This window comes from Salvelinus namaycush, chromosome 23 (assembly GCF_016432855.1).
Source record: "Salvelinus namaycush isolate Seneca chromosome 23, SaNama_1.0, whole genome shotgun sequence".
NCBI lineage: Eukaryota > Metazoa > Chordata > Actinopteri > Salmoniformes > Salmonidae > Salvelinus > Salvelinus namaycush.
In genome coordinates, this window is record NC_052329.1 from 12,821,088 (window position 1) to 12,842,855 (window position 21,768).

Here is a 21,768-nt window from a genome sequence, read left to right on the forward strand (position 1 = left end):
ACGTGTAGTGGCTACAATGGAGAACCATGTCTCACAGGAGACGTGTAGTGGCTACAATGGAGAACCATGTCTCACAGGAGACGTGTAGTGGCTACAATGGAGAACCATGTCTCACAGGAGACGTGTAGTGGCTACAATGGAGAACCATGTCTCACAGGAGACGTGTAGTGGCTACAATGGAGAACCATGTCTCACAGGAGACGTGTAGTGGCTACAATGGAGAACCATGTTTCACAGGAGACGTGTAGTGGCTACAATGGAGAACCATGTCTCACAGGAGACGTGTAGTGGCTACAATGGAGAACCATGTCTCACAGGAGACGTGTAGTGGCTACAATGGAGAACCATGTCTCACAGGAGACGTGTAGTGGCTACAATGGAGAACCATGTCTCACAGGAGACGTGTAGTGGCTACAATGGAGAACCATGTCTCACAGGAGACGTGTAGTGGCTACAATGGAGAACCATGTCTCACAGGAGACGTGTAGTGGCTACAATGGAGAACCATGTCTCACAGGAGACGTGTAGTGGCTACAATGGAGAACCATGTTTCACAGGAGACGTGTAGTGGCTACAATGGAGAACCATGTCTCACAGGAGACGTGTAGTGGCTACAATGGAGAACCATGTCTCACAGGAGACGTGTAGTGGCTACAATGGAGAACCATGTAGTGCTGAGCATGCTTTTTGAAATCGGTTCGGTTTTGGTTCATTCTAAAATAATTATCAGTTTTCGATTCAGTTTTGATAATGTTTTTACACATTAAATGCACTATGTGGATTGAACGTTGTAATAACACTGAATAAAACAAAATAAAAGTCCCAAGATGGTAGTCATAGCCGCAGGTAGTAGTTTGGGGGGAAGGGGGAGTGAACAGGCGACTCCAGGATGCTGGCCTTCAAGGCAGAGTGGCAAAGAAAAAGCCATATCTCAGACTGCCAATAAAAAGAAAAGATTAAGATGGATATTTAACTAGGCAAGTCAGTTAAGAACACATTCTTATTTTCAATGACGGCCTAGGAACGGTGCGTTAACTGCCTTGTTCAGGGGCAGAACGACAGATTTTTACCTTGTCAGCTCCGGGATTCTATCTAGCAACCTTACAGTTAACTAGTCCAACGCTCTAACCACCTGCCTCTCATTGTACTCCACGAGGAGCCTGCCTGTTACGCGAATGCAGCAAGAAGCCAAGGTAAGTTGCTAGCTAGCATTAAACTTATCTTATAAAAAACAATCAATCTTAACATAATCACTAGTTATCATCAACCATGTGTAGTTATTACTAGTTTATCTAGCGTGTCCTGCGTTGCATATAATCGATGCGCCTACTTCGACAAACGGTGAGGATTTAACAAGCACATTTGCGAAAAAAGCACTGACGTTGCACCAATGTACCTAACCATAAACATCAATGTCTTTCTTTAAAATCAATACACAAGTATATATTTTTAAACCTGCATATTTAGTTAATATTGCCTACTAACATGAATTTCTTATAATTAGGGAAATTGTGTCACTTCTCTTGCGTTCCGTGCAAGCAGTCAGGGTATATGCAGCAGTTTGGGCCGCCTGGCTCATTGTGAACTGTGTGAAGTCCATTTATTCCTAACAAAGGCCGTAATTAATTTGCCAGAATTGTACATAATTATGACATAACATTGAAGGTTGTACAATGTAACAGCAATATTTAGACTTAGGGATGCCATCCGTTAGATAAAATACGGAACGGTTCTGTATTTCACTGAAAGAATAAATGTTTTGTTTTCGAAATGATAGTTTCCGGATTCTACCATTTTAATGACCAAAGGCTCGTATTTCTGTGTGTTATTATGTTATAATTAAGTCTATGATTTGATAGAGCAGTCTGAGTGAGCGGTGGTAGGCAGCAGCAGGCTCGTAAGCATTCATTCAAACAGCACTTTCTTGCGTTTGCCAGCAGCTATTGCGCTGTTTATGACTTCAAGCCTATCAACTCCCGAGATTAGGCTGGTGTAACCGATGTGAAATGTCTAGCTAGTTAGCGGGGTGCGTGCTAATAGCGTTTCAAACGTCACTCGCTCTGAGACTTAGAGTAATTGTTCTCCTTGCTCTGCATGGGTAACGCTGCTTCGAGGGTGGCTGTTGTCGATGTGTTCCTGGTTCGTGCCCAGGTAGGAGCGAGGAGAGGGACGGAAGCTATACAGTTACACTGGCAATACTAAAGTGCCTATAAGAACATCCAATAGTCAAAGGTATATGAAATACAAATCGTATAGAGAGAAATAGTCCTATAATTCCTATAATAACTACAACCTAAAACTTCTTACCTGGGAATATTGAAGACTCATGTTAAAAGGAACCACCAGCTTTCATATGTTCTCATGTTCTGAGCAAGGAACTTAAACGTTAGCTTTTTTACATGACACATATTGCACTTTTACTTTCTTCTCCAACACTTTGTTTTTGCATTATTTAAACCAAATTGAACATGTTTCATTATTTATTTGAGGCTAAATAGATTTTATTGATGTATTAAGTTAAAATAAGTGTTAATTGGGGCCTCCCGGGTGGCGCAGTGGTCTAGGGCACTGCATCGCAGTGCTAACTGCGCCACCAGAGTCTCTGGGTTCGCGCCCAGGCTCTGTCGCAGCCGGCCGCGACCGGGAGGTCCGTGGGGCGACGCACAATTGGCATAGCGTCGTCCGGGTTAGGGAGGGTTTGGCCGGTAGGGATATCCTTGTCTCATCGCGCTCCAGCGACTCCTGTGGCGGGCCGGGCGCAGTGCGCGCTAACCAAGGGGGCCAGGTACACGGTGTTTCCTCCGACACATTCGTGCGGCTGGCTTCCGGGTTGGAGGCGCGCTGTGTTAAGAAGCAGTGCGGCTTGGTTGGGTTGTGCTTCGGAGGACGCATGGCTTTCAACCTTCGTCTCTCCCAAGCCCGTACGGAAGTTGTAGCGATGAGACAAGATAGTAATTACTAGCGATTGGATACCACGGAAATTGGGGAGAAAATGGGATAAAAAATAAAAAAATAAAATAAAATAAAAAAAAATAAGTGTTAATTCAGTATTGTTGTAATTGTCATTATTACAACTCAATGGGGGGGGAAATATATATATATATAAATAAATAAAAATCGTCCGATTAATCGGTATCGGTATTGAAAAATCATAATCGGTCGGAACTCTAGTTGAGACTGGTGTTTTGCGGCTACTATTTAATGAAGCTGCCAGTTGAGGGCTTGTGAGGCTTGTGAGGCGTTTGTTTCTCAAACTAGACACTCTAATGTACTTGTACTCTTGCTCAGTTGTGCACCGGGGCCTCCCACTCCTCTTTCTATTCTGGTTATAGACAGTTTTTGCTGTTCTGTGAAGGGAGTAGTACACAGAGTTGTAAGAGAGCTTCAATTTCTTCGCAATTTCTCGTATGGAATAGCCTTCATTTCTCAGAACAAGAATAGACTGACAAGTTTCAGAAGAAAGATCTTAGTTTCTGCCCATTTTGAGCCTGTAATCGAACCCACAAATGCTGATGCTCCAGATGCTCCAGTCTAAAGATCAGTTGTATTGCTTCTTTAAAGTCAGCACTACAGTTTTCAGCTGTGCTAACATAATTGCAAAAGGGTTTTCTAATGATCAATTAGCCTTTTTAAAGTGATAAACTTGGATTAGCTAACACAACGTGCCATTGGAACACAGGAGTGATGGTTGCTGATTATGGGCCTCTGTACGCCTATGTAGATATTCCATAAGATAAATCTGCCATTTCCAGCTACAATAGTCATTTACAACATTAACAATGTCTACACTGTATTTCTGATCATTTTGATGTTATTTTAATGAACAAAAAAATGTGCTTTTCTTTCAAAAAGGACATTTCTAAGTGACCCCAAACTTTTGAAAGGTAGTGTATATATTTTTATCATTTATTTTTTCAGGGTGTACTTTTCACTTAGATCATGTATTTTCAGATACGCAAAGCAACCGCTTTCTATCCCTCTCCATCACGTGGTTCTCTCTTCCCTCAGTCTCCGTGTCTGCACCGCACAGACCGGACAAGTTTAAGCAGACACGCAATGGATTATGGTCATTAATTACCACGATTTCTGCGCTAAACTACAGTACCACTCAAAAGTTGACACACCTACCCATTCCAGGGTTTTTCTTTACTTTGACCATTTTCTACATTGTAGAATAATAGTGAAGACATCAAACCTATGATATAACACATATGGAATCATTTAGTAACCAAAAAAAGTGTTAAACAATTCTAAATATATATTATATGAGATTCTTCAAAGTATTCACCCTTTGCATTGATGACAGCTTTACAAACTCTTGGTATTCTCTCAACCAGCTTCATGAGGTAGTCACCTGAAAAGCATTTCAATTAACAGTGCCTTGTTAATAAATTCATTTGTGGAATTTCTTTCCTTCTTAATGCTTTTGAGCCAATCAGTTGTGTTGTGACAAGGTAGGGGTGGTATACAGAAGATAGCCCTATTTGGTAAAAGACCATGTCCATATTATGGCAAGAAAAGCTCAAATAAGCAAAGAGAAACAACAGTCCATCATTATTTTAAGATATGAAGGTCAGTCAATCCGGAACATCTTCAAGTGCAGTCGCAAAAACCATCAAGTGCAATGATTAAACTGGCTCTCATGAGGACCACCACAGGAAAGGAAGACCCAGAATTACCTCTGCTGCAGAGGATAAATTCATTAGAGTTAGCGTCACCTCAGATTGCAGCACAAATAAATGCTTCACAGAGTTCAAGTAATAGACACATATCAACATCAACTGTTCAGAAGAGACTGTCAAAATCAGGCCTTCATGGTCAAATTGCTGCAAAGAAACCACTACTGAAGGACACCAATAATAAGAAGGTACTTGCTTGGGTCAAGAAACATGAACAATGGACATTAGACTGGTAGAAATCTGTCCTTTGGTCTGATGAGGCCAAATCTGAGATTTTTGGTTCCAACTGCCATGTCTTTGTGAGACGCACAGTAGGTGAACGGATGATCTCCGCATGTGTGGTTTCCACCGTGAGGCACGGAGGAAGAGGTGTGATGGTGTGGGGGTGATTTGCTGGTGACACTGTCAGTGCTTTATTTAGAATTCAAGGCACACTTAATGAGCATGGCTTCCACAGCATTCTGCAGTGATACGCCATCCCATCTGGTTTGCGCTTAGTAGGACTATCATTTGTTTTTCAGCAGGACAATGACCCAACACTCCCCCAGGCTGTGTAAGGGCTATTTGATGAAGAAGGAGAGTGATGGAGTGCTGCATCAGATGACCTTGACTCCACATTCACCAACCTGAACCCAATTGAGATGGTTTGGGATGAGTTGGACCGCAGATCGAAGATAAAGTAGCCAACAAGTGCTCAGCAAACAGTTGAAGTCAGAAGTTTACAAACTCATTTTTCAACCACTCCACAAATGTCTTGTTAACACACTATAGTTTTGGCAAGTCGGTTAGGACATCTACTTTGTGCATGACACAAGTAATTTTTCCATCAACTGTTTGTAGACAGATTATTTCACTTGATCACAATTCCAGTGGGTCAGAAGTTAACATACACTAAGTTGACTGTGCCTTTAACCAGCTTGGAAAATTCCATAAAATTATGTCATGGCTTTAGAAGCTTCTGATAGAATAATTTCCATCGTTTGAGTCTATTGGAGGTGTACCTGTGGATGTATTTCAAGGCCTACCTTCAAACTCAGTGTCTCTTTGCTTGACATAATGGGAAAATCAAAAGAAAATCAGCCAAGACCTCAGAAAAAGAATTGTAGACATCCACAAGTCTGGTTCATTCTTGGGAGCAATTTCCAAACGCCTGAAAGTACCACGTTCATCTGTACAAACAATAGTACGCAAGTATAAACACCATGGGACACATCCGTCATACCGCTCAGGAAGGAGACGCGTTCTGTCTCCTAGAGATGAACGTACTTTGGTGCGAAAGGTGCAAATCAATCCCAGAACAACAGAAAAGGACCTTGTGAAGATGCTGGAGGAAACAGGTACAAAACTATCTATATCCACTGTAAAACGAGTCCTACATCGACATAACCTGAAAGGCCACTCAGCAAGGAAGAAGCCACTGCTCCAAAACTGCCATAAAAAAGCCAGACTATGGTTTGCAACTGCACATGGGGACAAAGATCGTACTTTTTGGAGAAATGTCCTCTGGTCTGATGAAACAAAAATAGAACTGGTTTGGCTATCATGACCATCGTTATGTTTGGAGGAAAAAGTGTAGGCTTGCAAGCCGAAGAACACCATCCCAACCGTGAAGCACGGGGATGGCAGCATCCATGATGTGGGAGTGCTTTGCTGCAGGAGGGACTGATGCACTTCACAAAATGTATGGCTTCATGAGGAAGGACAATTATGTGGATATATTGAAGCAACATTTCAAGACATCAGTCAGGAAGTTAACGCTTGGTCACAAATGGGTCTTCCAAATGGACAATGACCCCAAGCATACTTCCAAAGTTGTGGCAAAATGGCTTAACCTAGCGGAACCCCTCGCCAACAGCCAATAAAATTGCAGGGCGCCAAATACAAATCAACAGAAATCTCATAAATCAAATTTCTCAAACATACAAGTATTAGGCACCATTTTAAAGATAAAATTCTCGTTAATCCAGCCACAGTGTCTGATATCAAAAATGCTTTACAGCGAAAGCGCCACAAACGATTATGTTAGGTCACCACCAACTCACAGGAAAAACCCAGCAATTTTTCCCGCCAAAGAGAGGAGTCACAAAAAGCACAAATAGAGATAAAATGTATCACTAACCTTTGATGAACTTCATCAGATGACACTCATAGGACTTCATGTTACACAATAGATGTATGTTTTGTTCGGTAAAGTTCATATTTATATCCAAAAATCTTATTTTACATTGGCGTGTTAGATTCAGTAGTTCCAAAACATGCAGTGATATTGCAGAGAGCCACATGAATTCACAGAAATACTCATAATAAATGTTGATGAAAATGCAGCTATTATACATTAAACTTTAGATACACTTCTCCTTAATGCAACCGCTGTGTCAGATTTCAAAAAAACTTTACGGAAAAAGCATAATCTGAGAACGGAGCTCAGAGCCCAAACCAGCCAGAGAAATATCCGCCATGTTGGGTAGTCAACATTATTCATAAAAAGCATTATAAATATTCACTTACCTTTGATGATCTTCATCAGAATGCACTCCCAGGAATCGCAGTTCCACAATAAATGCTTGTTTTGTTCGATAATGTCCATCATTTATGTCCAATAGCTTCTTTTGTTAGGGCGTTTGGTAAACAATCCAAAAGTGCGATCTGGTCCATTCGGACGAAACGTTCAAAAAGTTATATTACAGGTCGAAGAAACTTGTCAAACTAAGTATAGAATCAATCTTTAGGATGTTTTTATCATAAAAGTTCAATAATGTTCCAACCGGAGAATTCCATTGTCTGTACAAATGCACTGGAACGAGAGCAACCTCTCAAGTAAAAGCGCATGACTGAGAACGAGGCTGTAGGCAGACCCCTTACTCAAACATCTCCCATCCGGCCCCCCTTCACGAGCAGCCTGAAACCACGTTCTAAAGACGGTTGACATCTAGTGGAAGCCTTAGGAAGTGAAAAAATGCGTCCCAAAAATAACCCATATCCCACTCTCTATTCGATAGGGGTGAGTTCAAAAACTAAAAACCTCAGATTTCCCACTTCCTGTTTGGATTTTTTCTTAGGTTTTTGCCTGCCATATGAGTTCTGTTATACTCACAGACATCATTCAAACAGTTTTAGAAACTTCAGAGTGTTTCCTATCCAATACTAATAATAATATGCATATATTAGCATCTGGGACTGAGTAGGAGGCAGTTCACTCTGGGCACGCTATTCATCCAAAAGTGAAAATGCTGCCCCCTATCACAAACAAGTTAAGGACAACAGAGTCAAGGTATTGGAGTGGCCATCACAAAGCCCTGACCTCAATCCTATAGAAAATTTGTGGGCAGAACTGAAAAAGTGTGTGTGAGCAAGGAGGCCTACAAACCTGACTCAGTTACACCAGCCCTGTTAGGAGGAATGGGCCAAAATTCACCCAACTTGTGGAAGGCTACCCGAAACGTTTGACCCAAGTTAAATAATTTAAAGGCAATGCTACTAAATACTAATTGAGTGTATGTAAACTTCTGACCCACTGGGAATGTGATGAAAGAAATAAAAGCTGAAATAAATATTGTTTCTACTATTATTCTGACATTTCACATTCTTAAAGTAAAGTGGTGATCCTAACTGACTTAAGACAGGGAATTTTTACTAGGATTAAATGTCAGGAATTATAAATGTATTTGGCTCAGGTGTATGTAAACTTCTGACTTCAACTGTATGTGGGAACTCCTTCAAGACTGTTGGAAAAGCATTCCAGGTGAAGCTGGTTGAGAGAATGCCAAGAGTGTGTAAAGCTGTCAACAAGGCAAAGGGTGGCTACTTTGAAGAAACTAAAATATATTTTGATTTGTTTAAAACTTTTTTGGTTACTACATGATTCCATATGTTTTATTTCATAGTTTTGATGTCTTCAATATTATTCTACAATGTAGAAAATTAAAAAAAAAAAAAAAAAATTAAAACTAAAATATTTAATGAGTAGGTGTCCCTAAACCTTTGACTGGTATTCTATGTAAAATATTGGCCTGCTGGAAACTACAACTCTACATCACACGGTACAGGCATGATCTGATTTACACTACCGGTCGAAAGTTTTAGAACAATAAAAACTGCAAAAATGTGGGTGAAATGTAAGCAGTTCAAGTCCAGTGAATAACCTGAAATGGTTCAAAGGTAAGCGGTAAACTGCCAGAGGTTAAAAATATAAGTTTACCAGAAGGTTACCAATAACTGAAAAATAATGTACATTTCAGAGTTATAAAAAAAAGCTATTTTCCAGGGAACAAGTAAAGGGTTAACAACGTACAGCTGTTCTGCAGCAATGGAAGTAAATTAAGCCTTGAAAGTTGGTGCTAACAATTCCTACAGGTGTCCAAATTTGTGTTGATTACTCTGTCTGTATTAAAGCAGTGTTGGAACAGACTGTTACTACACCCTCTTAAGTATTATTTGGACAGTGTTGTACTGCAATAAGTAGTATATTGCTATCATAATGGCAAGAAAAAAGCAATTAACAAAGGAAGCCAGACAGACCATATTAACCCTTAAAAGTGTAGGTCTTTCCTTAAGAGAAATTGCAAAGAAAGCCATGGTGTCAGTGAGTAGTTTTCTACATCATCAAAAGGCACTTGGAAACTGGAGGGAACTCTGACAGGAAGAGGTCTGACAGACCTAAAGCCAAAACAGAATCAGAAGACAAGTTTCTGAGAGTCAACAGCTTACGTGATAGCCGTCTCACAGGACAACAGCTTCAAGCACAACTTAATACTGGTCGAAGTAAACAAGTCTCAGTTTCAACTGAGACAACTACTGTGATTATTATTATTTGACCATGCTGGTCATTTATGAACATTTGAACATCTTGGCAATGTTCTGTTATAATCTCCACCCGGCACAGCCAGAAGAGGACTGGCTACCCCTCATAGCCTGGTTCCTCTCTAGGTTTCTTCCTAGGTTTTGGCCTTTCTAGGGAGTTTTTCCTAGCCACCGTGCTTCTACACCTGCATTACTTGCTGTTTGGGGTTTTAGGCTGTGTTTCTGTACAGCACTTTGAGATATCAGCTGATGTACGAAGGACTATATAAATACATTTGATTTGATCTGTGAAGAGAAGACTTCAAGCTGCAGGTTTGACAGGTCGAGTGGCAGTAAGAAAGCCATTGCTAAAATGGCAAAATTAGAGACGCTTGCCTGGGCCATAAAGCACCGCCAGTGGACTACTGAAGACTGAAAGAAGGTCTTATGAATCAAAATTTTAAATCTTCGATTCATCACGCAGGGTTTTTGTACACCATCGAGTAGGTAACAGGATGGTTCCTCAGTGTGTGACACCAACTGTCAAACATGGAGGAGGATGTCTCGGGCTCTTTTGCTGGATCCAGAGTCGGCGACTTGCACAGAGTGAGTGACACCCTGAACCAAAACGGCTACTACAGCATTTTGCAGCGCCATGCAATACCCTCTTCTGCAACAGTGTTAGGAAGAACTTTCCGAACAATATTTGATTTCCATTGTAGAAAGAATGGCACGAGTCTGTTCGGCTGATATGTCTGCCCAAGCTGGCTATTTTGATGAGTCAAAAATGTAGATTACATTTTGTTGAACAAAAGGATTCCATGATTTATTTTTTGTCTCCAATTGTTTATTTGTTCTATTCTTTCATTTCAGAGTACATTAAGACATTAAACTGTGTGAATTTCAATAAAAACTGGAAAAATAGTAGTTGTTCTAAAACTTTAGACCGGTAGTCTCTCTACAGAAACTGCACATCGAGCTCACAACAAAAAAAACTGTAAATTAGTTGTTTAAATGTTGTCGTTTTTTTTTTTTTTTGTTGTTTTTTTAATCGCTCAGCAGTACACAGGAGACATGTAGTGGATACAAGGGAGTCTCACGTTTCACAGAAGCAGACAGTACAGACACAAGGGGTATGATCTTCCACAGCGGACATATGCAGACCACAGGGAGATTCAATATTTTACACAGACAGCTACTTCCCAGTTCCCACACACACATACAGTAGCTTACACACACACACACACCAGATTGTTCACAGTCAATTGGTAATTGCCAAAGATGCTTACCATTTAACCTACAGGCATTCAGTTACATAAGCTACATAATTTTTCCGTGATTACGATCTTATCTCATCGCTGCAACTCCCCAACGGGCTCGGGAGAGGCGAAGGTCGAGTCATGCGTCCTCCGAAACATGACCCGCCAAACCACACTTCTTAACACCCGCCCGCATCACCCGGAAGCCAGCTGCACCAATGTGTCGGAGGAAACACTGTTCAACTGACGGCTGAAGTCAGCCTGCAGGGGCCCGGCCCGCCACAAAGTGTCGCTAGAGTGTGATGAGCCAAGTAAAGCCCCCCGGCCAAACCCTCCCCTAACGACGCTGGGCCAATTGTGCGCCGCCCTATGGGACTCCCGGTCACCGCCGGTTGTGACACATCGAACCCGGGTCTGTAGTGATGCCTCAAGCACTGCGATGCAGTACCTTAGACCACTGCACCACTCGGGAGGCCCTAGCTACATTATTTTTAACTATGTTTCTGTCTGTGGTACACTGAAGACAGGCTTCAGGTCAATATCAAAGCCAACACATGGGGGCGCGTCACCACAACAGTGTAAAAACAGTCTGGAACAGCTGGGGGTATGGTGTGTGTGTCTCACACAGACTTCCTCGATTAGGTGCTGGAGAAAATAGACAAGTCCAAAGAAGAATATATCATCTTCCCACACACCCATTTGAATCACAGATTTTAAGTGCCTAGGTTGAGAACCGTTGTGCAGGTGGACGACAACATCTGGAGCGTGACTACCACATAAACAAACTGTACTAGTGTAGTGTTAAACATGGATAACCGTTTCCCATTGACTTATTCCACTTACCGTCGTGATGCACTGGAAGATGATGATGACGCTGACAGCCACAACAACAGTGTAAACAACAACAGTGTAAACTACAACAGTGTAAACAACATGCTTACTGTTAAGTTCATGTTTTAAGTATCCCTATATTTCTGTTATTACGGGGCTATCACTCAGTCAAGAGTGCGCATGCGCTGGAAGGCTGTTCGTTGTTGGACCTAGCCTGGAGTGTAATGGCTACCTTGTAGTGTGTTCATATAGTTGAGTAAACTTTGTTAAACTGGAACCTTGTCGTTGTGTCATTTCGAGTTAACATTGGTAGCAGACGATGGCTTCTAACTACAACGTGCCACCTCGCTTCGACGAGAAGAGGTCGTACGAAAGTTGGAAAAATGAACTGGGAATCTGGACACGCGTTACTAATCTGGACGCGAAAAAGCAAGCACTTGCGGTGGTATTATCGCTCGAGGGAAGAGCGAGAGATACAGCACTGGAGATATCCGTTGAGGATTTGAACAAGGATGACGGTATGGGAACTTTGATCACAGCACTGGATTCTGTATTTCTTAAAGAAGAGAAAGACCGTGCCTACGAGGCATATTCAAACTTTGACAGTGTTACGAGAGATATTTCGGTTGCAATGGCGGACTACATCATTGATTTCGAACAGAGGTACAATAGAATGCGCAAGTACGACATGGTTCTCCCAGATGCAGTGTTAGGGTTCAAGTTGCTAGACACTGCTTGTCTAGATGGTAGGGAGAAACAGTTGGCGTTGACTGCTTGTACTGTGCTGACTTTTGCATCTATGAAGTCGGCACTAAAAAGAATATTTGGTGAAAAGACGTCTGTCGCGCCAATAACAGATGGAATGCAAGTGAGTGACGCAGCATATTACACCGAGCAGCACAGAAAAGGCGCCAAAAAGTCACGTTCTCAAGATAACCAGAAGAGGGCGCCATTTCCCGGCACAAATCCACTGGACACATATGGAAGGAGATCGAAATGTGCTATTTGTCAAAGCACTTACCATTGGGTTAAAGACTGTCCTCATAAAAATGAACAAGTTAAACTAACAGAGGAAAATGTAAACACAGAGATAGAGCAGTGTAACATTACACTGTTTTCAAATGAATCTGCTTCTGATACTGAGATTTTTATAGTTGAATCCTTAGGATCTGCTGTGATTGATACTGCATGTACACGGACAGTGTGTGGTGCAAAATGGCTTGATAGCTATGTCAGTGAACTAAATATGAAGGAAGTACAAAATATGATTGACACACCAAGCAACAGAGCTTTCAAATTTGGAGACGGGAGAATTGTCCATTCTACCAAGAGAGTTAAGATACCAGCAAAAATTGGTCAGACTAAGTGTCACATTGAAACAGAGGTGGTCCCTACAGATATCCCCTTACTATTAAGCAAAGCTTCCCTCAAGAAGGCAGAGGCTGTACTAGACATAAAAAATGACAAGGCAGTGATGTTTAAACAACCAGTGACTCTTGAACTTACTACCTCAGGCCACTATTGTGTAAACATTTTAGACAAAGACATCACACAGTGTCCATGCAAAAATGAGATTCTGACTGACACAGAGCACATGAAGATTCTGACAGTCACAGAGAACATGAGCACTAAAGAAAAACACAAAGTATTGTTAAAGCTTTACAAACAGTTTGGACATGATACAGTTAACAGACTTCAAAAGTTACTCAGCAGTTCAGGGAATAATGATGATGAGAAGTACGAGTCTGGAGACAAAGTGTACTACAAACGAGTTGACTGTCAAGAGTGGAAAGGACCGGGAGTAGTCATTGGTCAAGATGGTGTGGTGATATTTGTGAGGCACGGAGGCATGATTGTCAGGGTGCATCACTCAAGATTGCGGAAAGTAAATGATCAACAAGATAGAGGGGCTGTTGCTGAGAATCAGTCTCCTAATGAAAATGACAAAAAGGACACAGTAACAGACACAAACCTACCAGATGTCGCATCCAATGATATGGACACCGAAACTGACATAGGAAATGGAGCAGAGACCTTCAACCATGCCACAGGTAATACTGTTGAGCGTTCAAATGAGGAAAACATTCAACAGCCACATGTGTTAAGAGAACATGGTTGTTCCAATCTGAAAACTGGACAACCTGTTAAATACACGGACAGAGAAAGTGGTATTCCACATACAGCAACCGTCATTGGACGAGCAGGAAAAGCAAAACACAAGAACTGGTACAACTTGCAGTACTCTGAACCAGCTACACTTTCTGGTACAACAGGGTCAGCTGACCTGCCACTTGTAGATAATATCAGAATTGAACCAATGGAAAATCGAGAAAAACAGAATGACATTCAAAATGATGATGTACTTGAAACAAAGGACGTGTCATTTGACTCAGCTAAGCTAGATGAGCTCAGTAATTGGAGGAAAAATGGAGTGTTTGAGGAAGTCAAAGACATTGGCCAAAAGTGCGTCTCAACAAGGTGGGTGTGTACCCTTAAAGAATCCTTAACTGGAATAGTGCCCAAAGCACGTCTAGTGGCTAGAGTTTTTGAGGAGCTGGCTGCTAAAGAACTCCCAAAAGACTCACCGACATGGGCCTCAGAGTCACTCAGATTGCTGATGTCAGTGATCTGCCAGAAAAAATGGAAACTTAATTCCATAGACATCAAATCTGGATTTTTGCAGGGAACAGAGCTGTCAAGGGACATTCACATCCGACCTCCGCCCGAAGCTAAAAGTGAAGGAACACTGTGGAAACTAAAAAAGTGTGTGTATGGACTGGCAGATGGATCACTCTACTGGTACAACAAAGTCAAGGCAACAATGCTGAATACAGGTGGAAAAATGTCACAAGTGGATCCTGCAGTCTTCTATTGGCTTGATCAAGACTGCAATGTGACTGGAGTACTTGCCTGTCATGTTGATGACTTTATCTGGGGTGGCTCACAGACCTTTGCTTCAACTGTGATTCCACACCTCAAAGCTGTTTTCTAGGTTGGCCGTGAGGAGCATGATCATTTTTGTTATGTTGGCATAGAGTTTATTACAGTTGATGGAAAAATACTGATGCAACAGGAGAGCTATATCAAGAATCTTCAACCTATCCACATGGATTCTTCAAGAGCCGTACAAAGGAATTCCCCTCTGTGGAATTGAAGCTGGTCAATTGAGGTCAAAGATGGGACAAATTTTATGGGCTGCGAGACAGAGTAGACCTGGTTTGATGGTTGCAACTTGGCATCTAACACAAAACACGCCACTGTACAAACCATTCATGAGGCAAACAAAGTTGTTCGTAAACTGGAATCACAACAAGTGACGTTAAAGTTTCAGCATGTTGGAAAAGATGACTCTTTGAAACTAGTTGTCTTCAGTGATGCTTCGCTAGGTTATCACTGGTGGGACAAAACGGCACTTCCTACCTGTAGTTTGTGTCACTGACAACTACTCATTAGTTGATGCTGTGAAGTCAACCAAGTCTGTCACAGAGAAAAGACTTTGAGATTAGCAGCATCAAGGAACTTATTCAAGCACAGAGAATCCAGCGGATTCTGTGGTCGACCACAAAGGAACAGCTTGCTGACTGTCTGACTAAAAAGGGAGCATCCGGTCTTGTGCTCCTACAGGCTCTCGCTCCTACAGGCTCTCAGTAATGGAAAGTGGCAGCCTGTAACACAACCCATTTGTAATGGGGATCTTGAATAATACTTGGACCTTTAATTATGTTGTTGATGTTTTATTTGTCTTTAAAGAAAAGGGGGAGATTGTTAAGTTCATGTTTTAAGTATCCCTATATTTCTGTTATTACGGGGCTATCACTCAGTCAAGAGTGCGCATGCGCTGGAAGGCTGTTCGTTGTTGGACCTAGCCTGGAGTGTAATGGCTACCTTGTAGTGTGTTCATATAGTTGAGTAAACTTTGTTAAACTGGAACCTTGTCGTTGTGTCATTTCGAGTTAACACTTACCGTCGTGATGTACTGGAAGATGATGATGACCCTGACGGCCACAACAACAGTGTAAACAACAACAGTGTAAACAACATGCTTACCGTCGTGATGTACTGGAAGATGATGATGACGCTGACAGCCACAACAACAGTGTAAACAACAACAGTGTAAACAACATGCTTACCGTCGTGATGTACTGGAAGATGATGATGACGCTGACAGCCACAACAACAGTGTAAACAACAACAGTGTAAACAACATGCTTACCGTCGTGATGTACTGGAAGATGATGATGACGCTGACAGCCACAACAACAGTGTAAACAACAACAGTGTAAACAACATGCTTACCGTCGTGATGTACTGGAAGATGATGATGACCCTGACGGCCACAACAACAGTGTAAACAACAACAGTGTAAACAACATGCTTACCGTCGTGATGTACTGGAAGATGATGATGACGCTGACGGCCATGCAGACGTTGGCCAGCAACGACAGGACGGCCATGTTCTTCAGGTCCTTCATGAACACCAGCAGGATGAGGAAGGGCAGGAAGAAGAGCATGTAAAGACGCAGGTCCAGTGCCCAGGGCTCAGAGGGCACCATGGTGGGTAGAGGGACCGGGGCTGGCACCATGGAGGTGTTGGCGAATGACAGGGATTCATCTGCCAGGGTGATGTTTACACCTTGGTATCCCTCAACGACCTAGAGAGGAAGGAATGGATACACACAGGTGCACGCACACACACACACACACACACGCATGCACACACACACAAAAAGTTGTGATTAATGGTAGTCTGTTCATGAGTGAAACTCACCTCACCCCATCACCCTGAAGGAACCTTCCGATAAACCTTTAGATAGAGATCCCACTAAATCTACAGACTGCAATTAAGGCTACTGCGTGTTCTCTCCTTGCCAGAGAAAAACATTTTAGGAGCTTATCATGGAAGTGAAGAAGTGGATTGGCCTCGTGCTTGTCGATAAGTGAAGTGGATTGGCCTCTTGCTTGTCGATAAGCAGCTCTCCCGCTTCTATCAACAACAAAAGATTTTCCCAGAGAAAAACTATCAGAAAACTTTCTGGGATTAATGAATATTCAATACAACACCAGGGAGTGGACTAGAAATGGGAGGGGGTAGAGGAGATGAGGGGGGCTCCAAATTATATCCCCATGATTCCATCTCATTCCACAGCTCAGACAGGCTAGAAAGATCAGGGTTTCATTAAATTAGACTGTCTGCTATTACATTTTAGTCATTTAGCAGACACTCTTATCCAGAGCGACTTAAGAGTAGCAATTGGCATTAAGTGCCTTGCTCAAGGGCACATCAACAGATCTTTCACCTAGTCGGTCGGGGGATTCAAACCAGCAACCTTTCGGTTACTAGCCCAACGCTCTTAACCACTAGTCTCCCAGTCCCAGAGGTGGAGGGCTACGAATGCAGGGAGAGAAATGGTGCTACCTGAAAATACAGTGGGTAGTTCGTTCACCCATTAACCCATCACCCATTTATAATTATCATAAGTCACTCACTCACCACCTCGTGCTACTCAGGGTGTTGTTTTAAATAAAAACAGGTTCTCAATTGATGACCTTGCTATAAAGAATGATTAAATAAATCTAACTAAAGTGCTTATTCATTCGTCATATCACCCCCATTCACCACATTCTTCAGTCACTAATGGGAATACTGTAGCGATCCATCTACACAGCTACTCCACGTCACCCATAAACCATCAGCAGTATGAGCATTCAAAAAGTATTCAGACCCCTTCACTTTTTCCACATTTTGTTACATTACAGCCTTATTGTAAAATGTGTTATTTTTTTTATTCCTCAATCTACAAAACACAATGCCCCATAATGACAGGCAATGCCTTCAACCTTATGGCTTGGTTTTTGCTCTGACATGCACTGTCAACTGTGAGACCTTATATAGACAGCGGTGTGCCTTTCCAAATCATGTCCAATCCATTGAATCTATAATCAAGTTGTAGAAACAGCTCAAGAATGATCAATGGAAACAGGATTCACCTAAGCTCAATTTCGAGTCTCAGAGCAAACGGTCTGAATACTTATGTAAAGAAGGTAGTTCTGTTTCTAATACAATTTTAATACAATTTTAATACAATTTTAATACAAATATCTAAAAACCTGTTTTCGCTTTGTCATTATGTGGTAGTGTGTGAAGTGATGAGGATCATTTTTTTTTTAAATCCATTTTAGAATAAGGCTGTAACGTAACAAAATGTGGAAAAACTCAAGGGGTCTGAATATTTTCCGAATGCACTCTATGTAGCTAGCTGTTGTCATACTATGAACACATACAAAGATGGGTATGTACAGGAAACTGCCAAAATAAAGTAAACACTTAAATAAATGAGGGATACAAGAGAGGAAGAGGTGAAGCGAGATGTTTTACTCAGCCCAAAATCTGTCCACGAAAATAAGCAGACGAATTGAGGAATTTTTGTATGGAGGTCAATGAGAAAAAGTGTTGAAGTTGGTCATCAAACTGAATTGCTAATTTGCTTTGTGAGGCTTATTTGATCAAATAGAAGTTTTGTAATGGTTAGGTTGTTACGAACGCACGTGGCATGTTGGCAACATTGAAAAATAAAATGACTATCGGAGTTGTGCCCGTTGTCATAGCGATCATGGATATAACCCGTTTTAGCATGGACATTGCCATTGAGGGCTTCCATCATTTTAAAGTAGTCAACTGGGTGGGGATTCCAATGAGTTGAGAGCAATCAGACAATGAAGTAGAAAATTGACTACTTGAAAAGGGAGATAGCGTCTGTGACAGCATGGGCAGCACTATTAAGGCAATAATGGCACAGATACAAAGACGTATTTCCATTTTTAGAGCAATCACTGGAATATCTTGTCAATATAATAGACATGTATAATGTGTGTGTGTGTGTGAGTGTCTCAGTCACCAGATCTCAACCCAATTGAACACTTGTGGGCGATTCTGGAGTGGCACTTGAGACCGCATTTTCCATCACCATCAACTAAACACCAAATGATGGAATTTCTAGTGGACGAATGTGTCGCATCCCTCCAACAGAGTTCCAGACACTTGCAGAATCTATGCCAAGGTGCATTGAAGCTGTTCTGGCTCATGGTGGCCCAATGCTCGATTAAGAGACTTTTTGTTGGCGTTACCTCTATGTGCTGCTGTAGGTTCAATGGCACAGCCCTGAGAGTGCATTTACTACAGTAATGTATGCCTGCTTGTATAAACTGTGTAGTAAACTGAATATCTACTATGTTTATGCATGTAAGCTTGTTTGTTGTGGATGCCAGGAAATAAATTATGCAAGAAAGATAGAGAGAGAAAGAGACAGAAGGGGGAGGGTAGAGAGGGAGGGGGGATAGAGAGCGACAAAGAGAGAGAGAGAGAGAGAGAAAAGACAGTGTGTGGTATTGATTTCATATGATAGAGTAGTACAGGGCTTCCTTCCTAGCTCTAGACAACTAGTATTAAATAATGCACACTGATATAGCCTCACATAATCCCATAAGGAGGAATACTGCATCACATCATCTCATAACTAAGCACCATAGAGAGGAGATGGACACCAGTCCAGTTAGATACTACATATTGCACTTACATACACGTCCCAAAGAACTCCACTGAAATATATCCAGTAACCTATTATTTATTGAATATGGACAATGATAAAAAGATGAGTCCACTATCTCTATGGCCGGTTGTTGACACACGTATCTGCCCTCCCATTGGCTAGAATGGTACCACCAGATCTTGCCTCCTCCCGCCTGCCTTCCATCTTTGAGGAAATGTATTGCCATTGTTAAAGCGGTCACTGGAATATTGAAAATAAGAATTTGTTCTTAACTGACTTGCCTAGTTAAATAAAGGTAAAATTAATTTTACAATTTTTTAAAATCTCTCGTCAATATAATAGAAAATCGTTATTTTAATAAACTAGTTTTTTTGTAAATAAAGTACTATAATATAAACGACGTGGGCAGACCCAATGTCCTCTAAAGTGGGCACACCTCTAGTATGGACCAATGGCTGTCCAGAATATGATCCCGCTATGACATCAAGCTCTAAAAGAACAAAAGGCGCCATGGTGCACATTCCACCTCTGGCTAAATGGTTGCCATGGATAAAAACTGTGAAAATAAGAGTTTAAAGAGTTAATTTACAGTGAAAACAAAAAGGTATTAGAACCTAGTTTGGGAATAGAGTTTGGAAATGGTGCACATTCCACCTCTGGCTAAATGGTCGCCATTGATAAAAACTGTGAAAATAAGAGTTTAAAGAGTTAATTTACAGTGAAAACAAAAAAGTATTAGAACCTAGTTTGGGAATAGAGATGTACCCACAATGCAACGGGCCAACCAACCAGCCCTATACAGATCATTAAAGCAATCTAAATATTGTATCAGATGCCTCTGTTTACTTTTTCTAATTCAGAACAACTAGACACTCATATCTCATCTGCCATGTTCGAAAATTCTAAAGCTCTGGTGGCTTTGCCCCATTCAACCCCACTGTTTAACTACCAATAGGAAGCTTTGCTCAGCTTTTGACAAATACATCTTATGTGTGTACTCCTATATGAGCATAAACAATTAGTATATTGAGCCTAAACACACACAGAGAGACCCGGGTCAGCAGTAAATGTTTTCTGATGAACTGAGACCACAGAGAGTACGTAGTACGGCAGTTAGCAGAAGGTCTAATGATGCTACATGTTTGGATTGAGGAGCTGCAACCCAATAAATAACAATAAACTTTGTTAGAGATAGAAAGAGAGAAATTGATTTTTTAAATGTTCCATCATAACGGTTGAAGAATTTCAGTCCATTTCAATATAAGATTGTACCATACTTTATTCACTCTGATATTACTACTCCTGACTATGCCCTACCAAATAATCACATTTGAGTTTTGAATTAAAGAGGCACTGCATGAAGTCTTTATCGTTGTCCATATGGAAATGGTTGACTATCTATGCTAGTCCATAAGGAAGAGATCACCATCTAATACAGTTTATAAATTGTGTGGGAGCACGAGAGAGAAAGAGAGGCTGAGAAAGTCAGGCAAGCAGAGAGCTCAGAGATGAAACACCACTAGCGTCTCCTAGGGAACGTTGTGTGTCACTGCAAGTCAACCATTAGAACAGCTCAAGAGTTGGGATGACAAGAGGTAATCCTCCAAACACACCATCTAATTGAGGGGTACATCCCCAAGCAACCGGGATTGATAGGTTAGGCAGCTCAGTTGAATATGGGTTATTGGTATACGGCCAATATACCATGGCTAAGGTTTGTTCTTAGGCACAATGCAATATTGGCCAAATATTGGCCATATTTGGTCAATATTACATTGTGCCTAAACTCCAAAAAACCCAGAGTAGTGTATTGCTATTATACTGGTTACCAACGTCGTTAAAGCAGTAAAACGAAATGTTTTGCCATACACGTAGTATACGATCTATTATAAACTGGGTGGTTCAAGCCCTGAATGCTGATTGGCTAACATACCACGGGTATGACGAAACATTTATTTTTACTGCTCTAATTACGTTGGTAACCAGTTTATAATAGCAATAAGGTACCTCAGAGGTTTGTGGTATATGGCCAATATACTACGGCTAAGGGTTGTGTCCAGGCACTCCGTTATGCGTCGTGCATAAGAACAGCCCTTAGCCGTGGTATATTGGCCATATACCACACCCCCATGCCTTATTGCTTAAGTATACCACGGCTGTCAGCCATTCAGGGCTCAAACCACCCAGTTAATAATACCAATTCAGTATCTGTACAGGATTGATTTGGTCAGTGACACATACTTGTGACACACCCATTGCTTTTGATAGATAGGAGTACAGAGACACTTCCACAGGCGTTTGTTTGATTGGTAGGCTTTTAAGAACACACCATATTGGTCTGTATTTGATAGGTGGGTATACGGACACTCAACACACATCTGTTTTTGATTGGTAGGCTTTTAAGAACAACACACTGGTCTGTATTCGATAGGTGGGAACAGAGCCTACCTGTTTTATATTCTCTGCCAGGAACACAAAGTATGCACTGCAGAATCCCAGCTGTGTCAACACCAGGAAGAAGTTGACCAGGTGCCTAGAACAGGACAGGAGGACATGACAGGGACATAAACATGTTAAAACAGCTCTTAAATATCTGGATGGCTTATACGATGTTAGAATACAGAAGTTCTGTTCTGTATTACCATTTTACTCTTTAATATTTTCTATGTGCAT

General features: G+C 41.5%; 1 protein-coding gene across 3 annotated transcripts in view; it reads right to left on the bottom strand.

Moving 5' to 3' along the window:
- Positions 1-21,768, bottom strand: part of slc36a4 (solute carrier family 36 member 4) — a 252,781-nt gene that overhangs the window by 216,575 nt on the left and 14,438 nt on the right. For all 3 annotated transcript variants that reach the window (XM_038961057.1, XM_038961056.1, XM_038961055.1), the window contains exons 7-8: positions 21,544-21,628; positions 15,928-16,200 (exon numbers count right to left, since the gene is read on the bottom strand). In XM_038961057.1, coding sequence (XP_038816985.1) covers positions 15,928-16,200; positions 21,544-21,628 — 358 coding nt within the window. The remainder of the gene's footprint in view (positions 1-15,927; positions 16,201-21,543; positions 21,629-21,768) is intronic.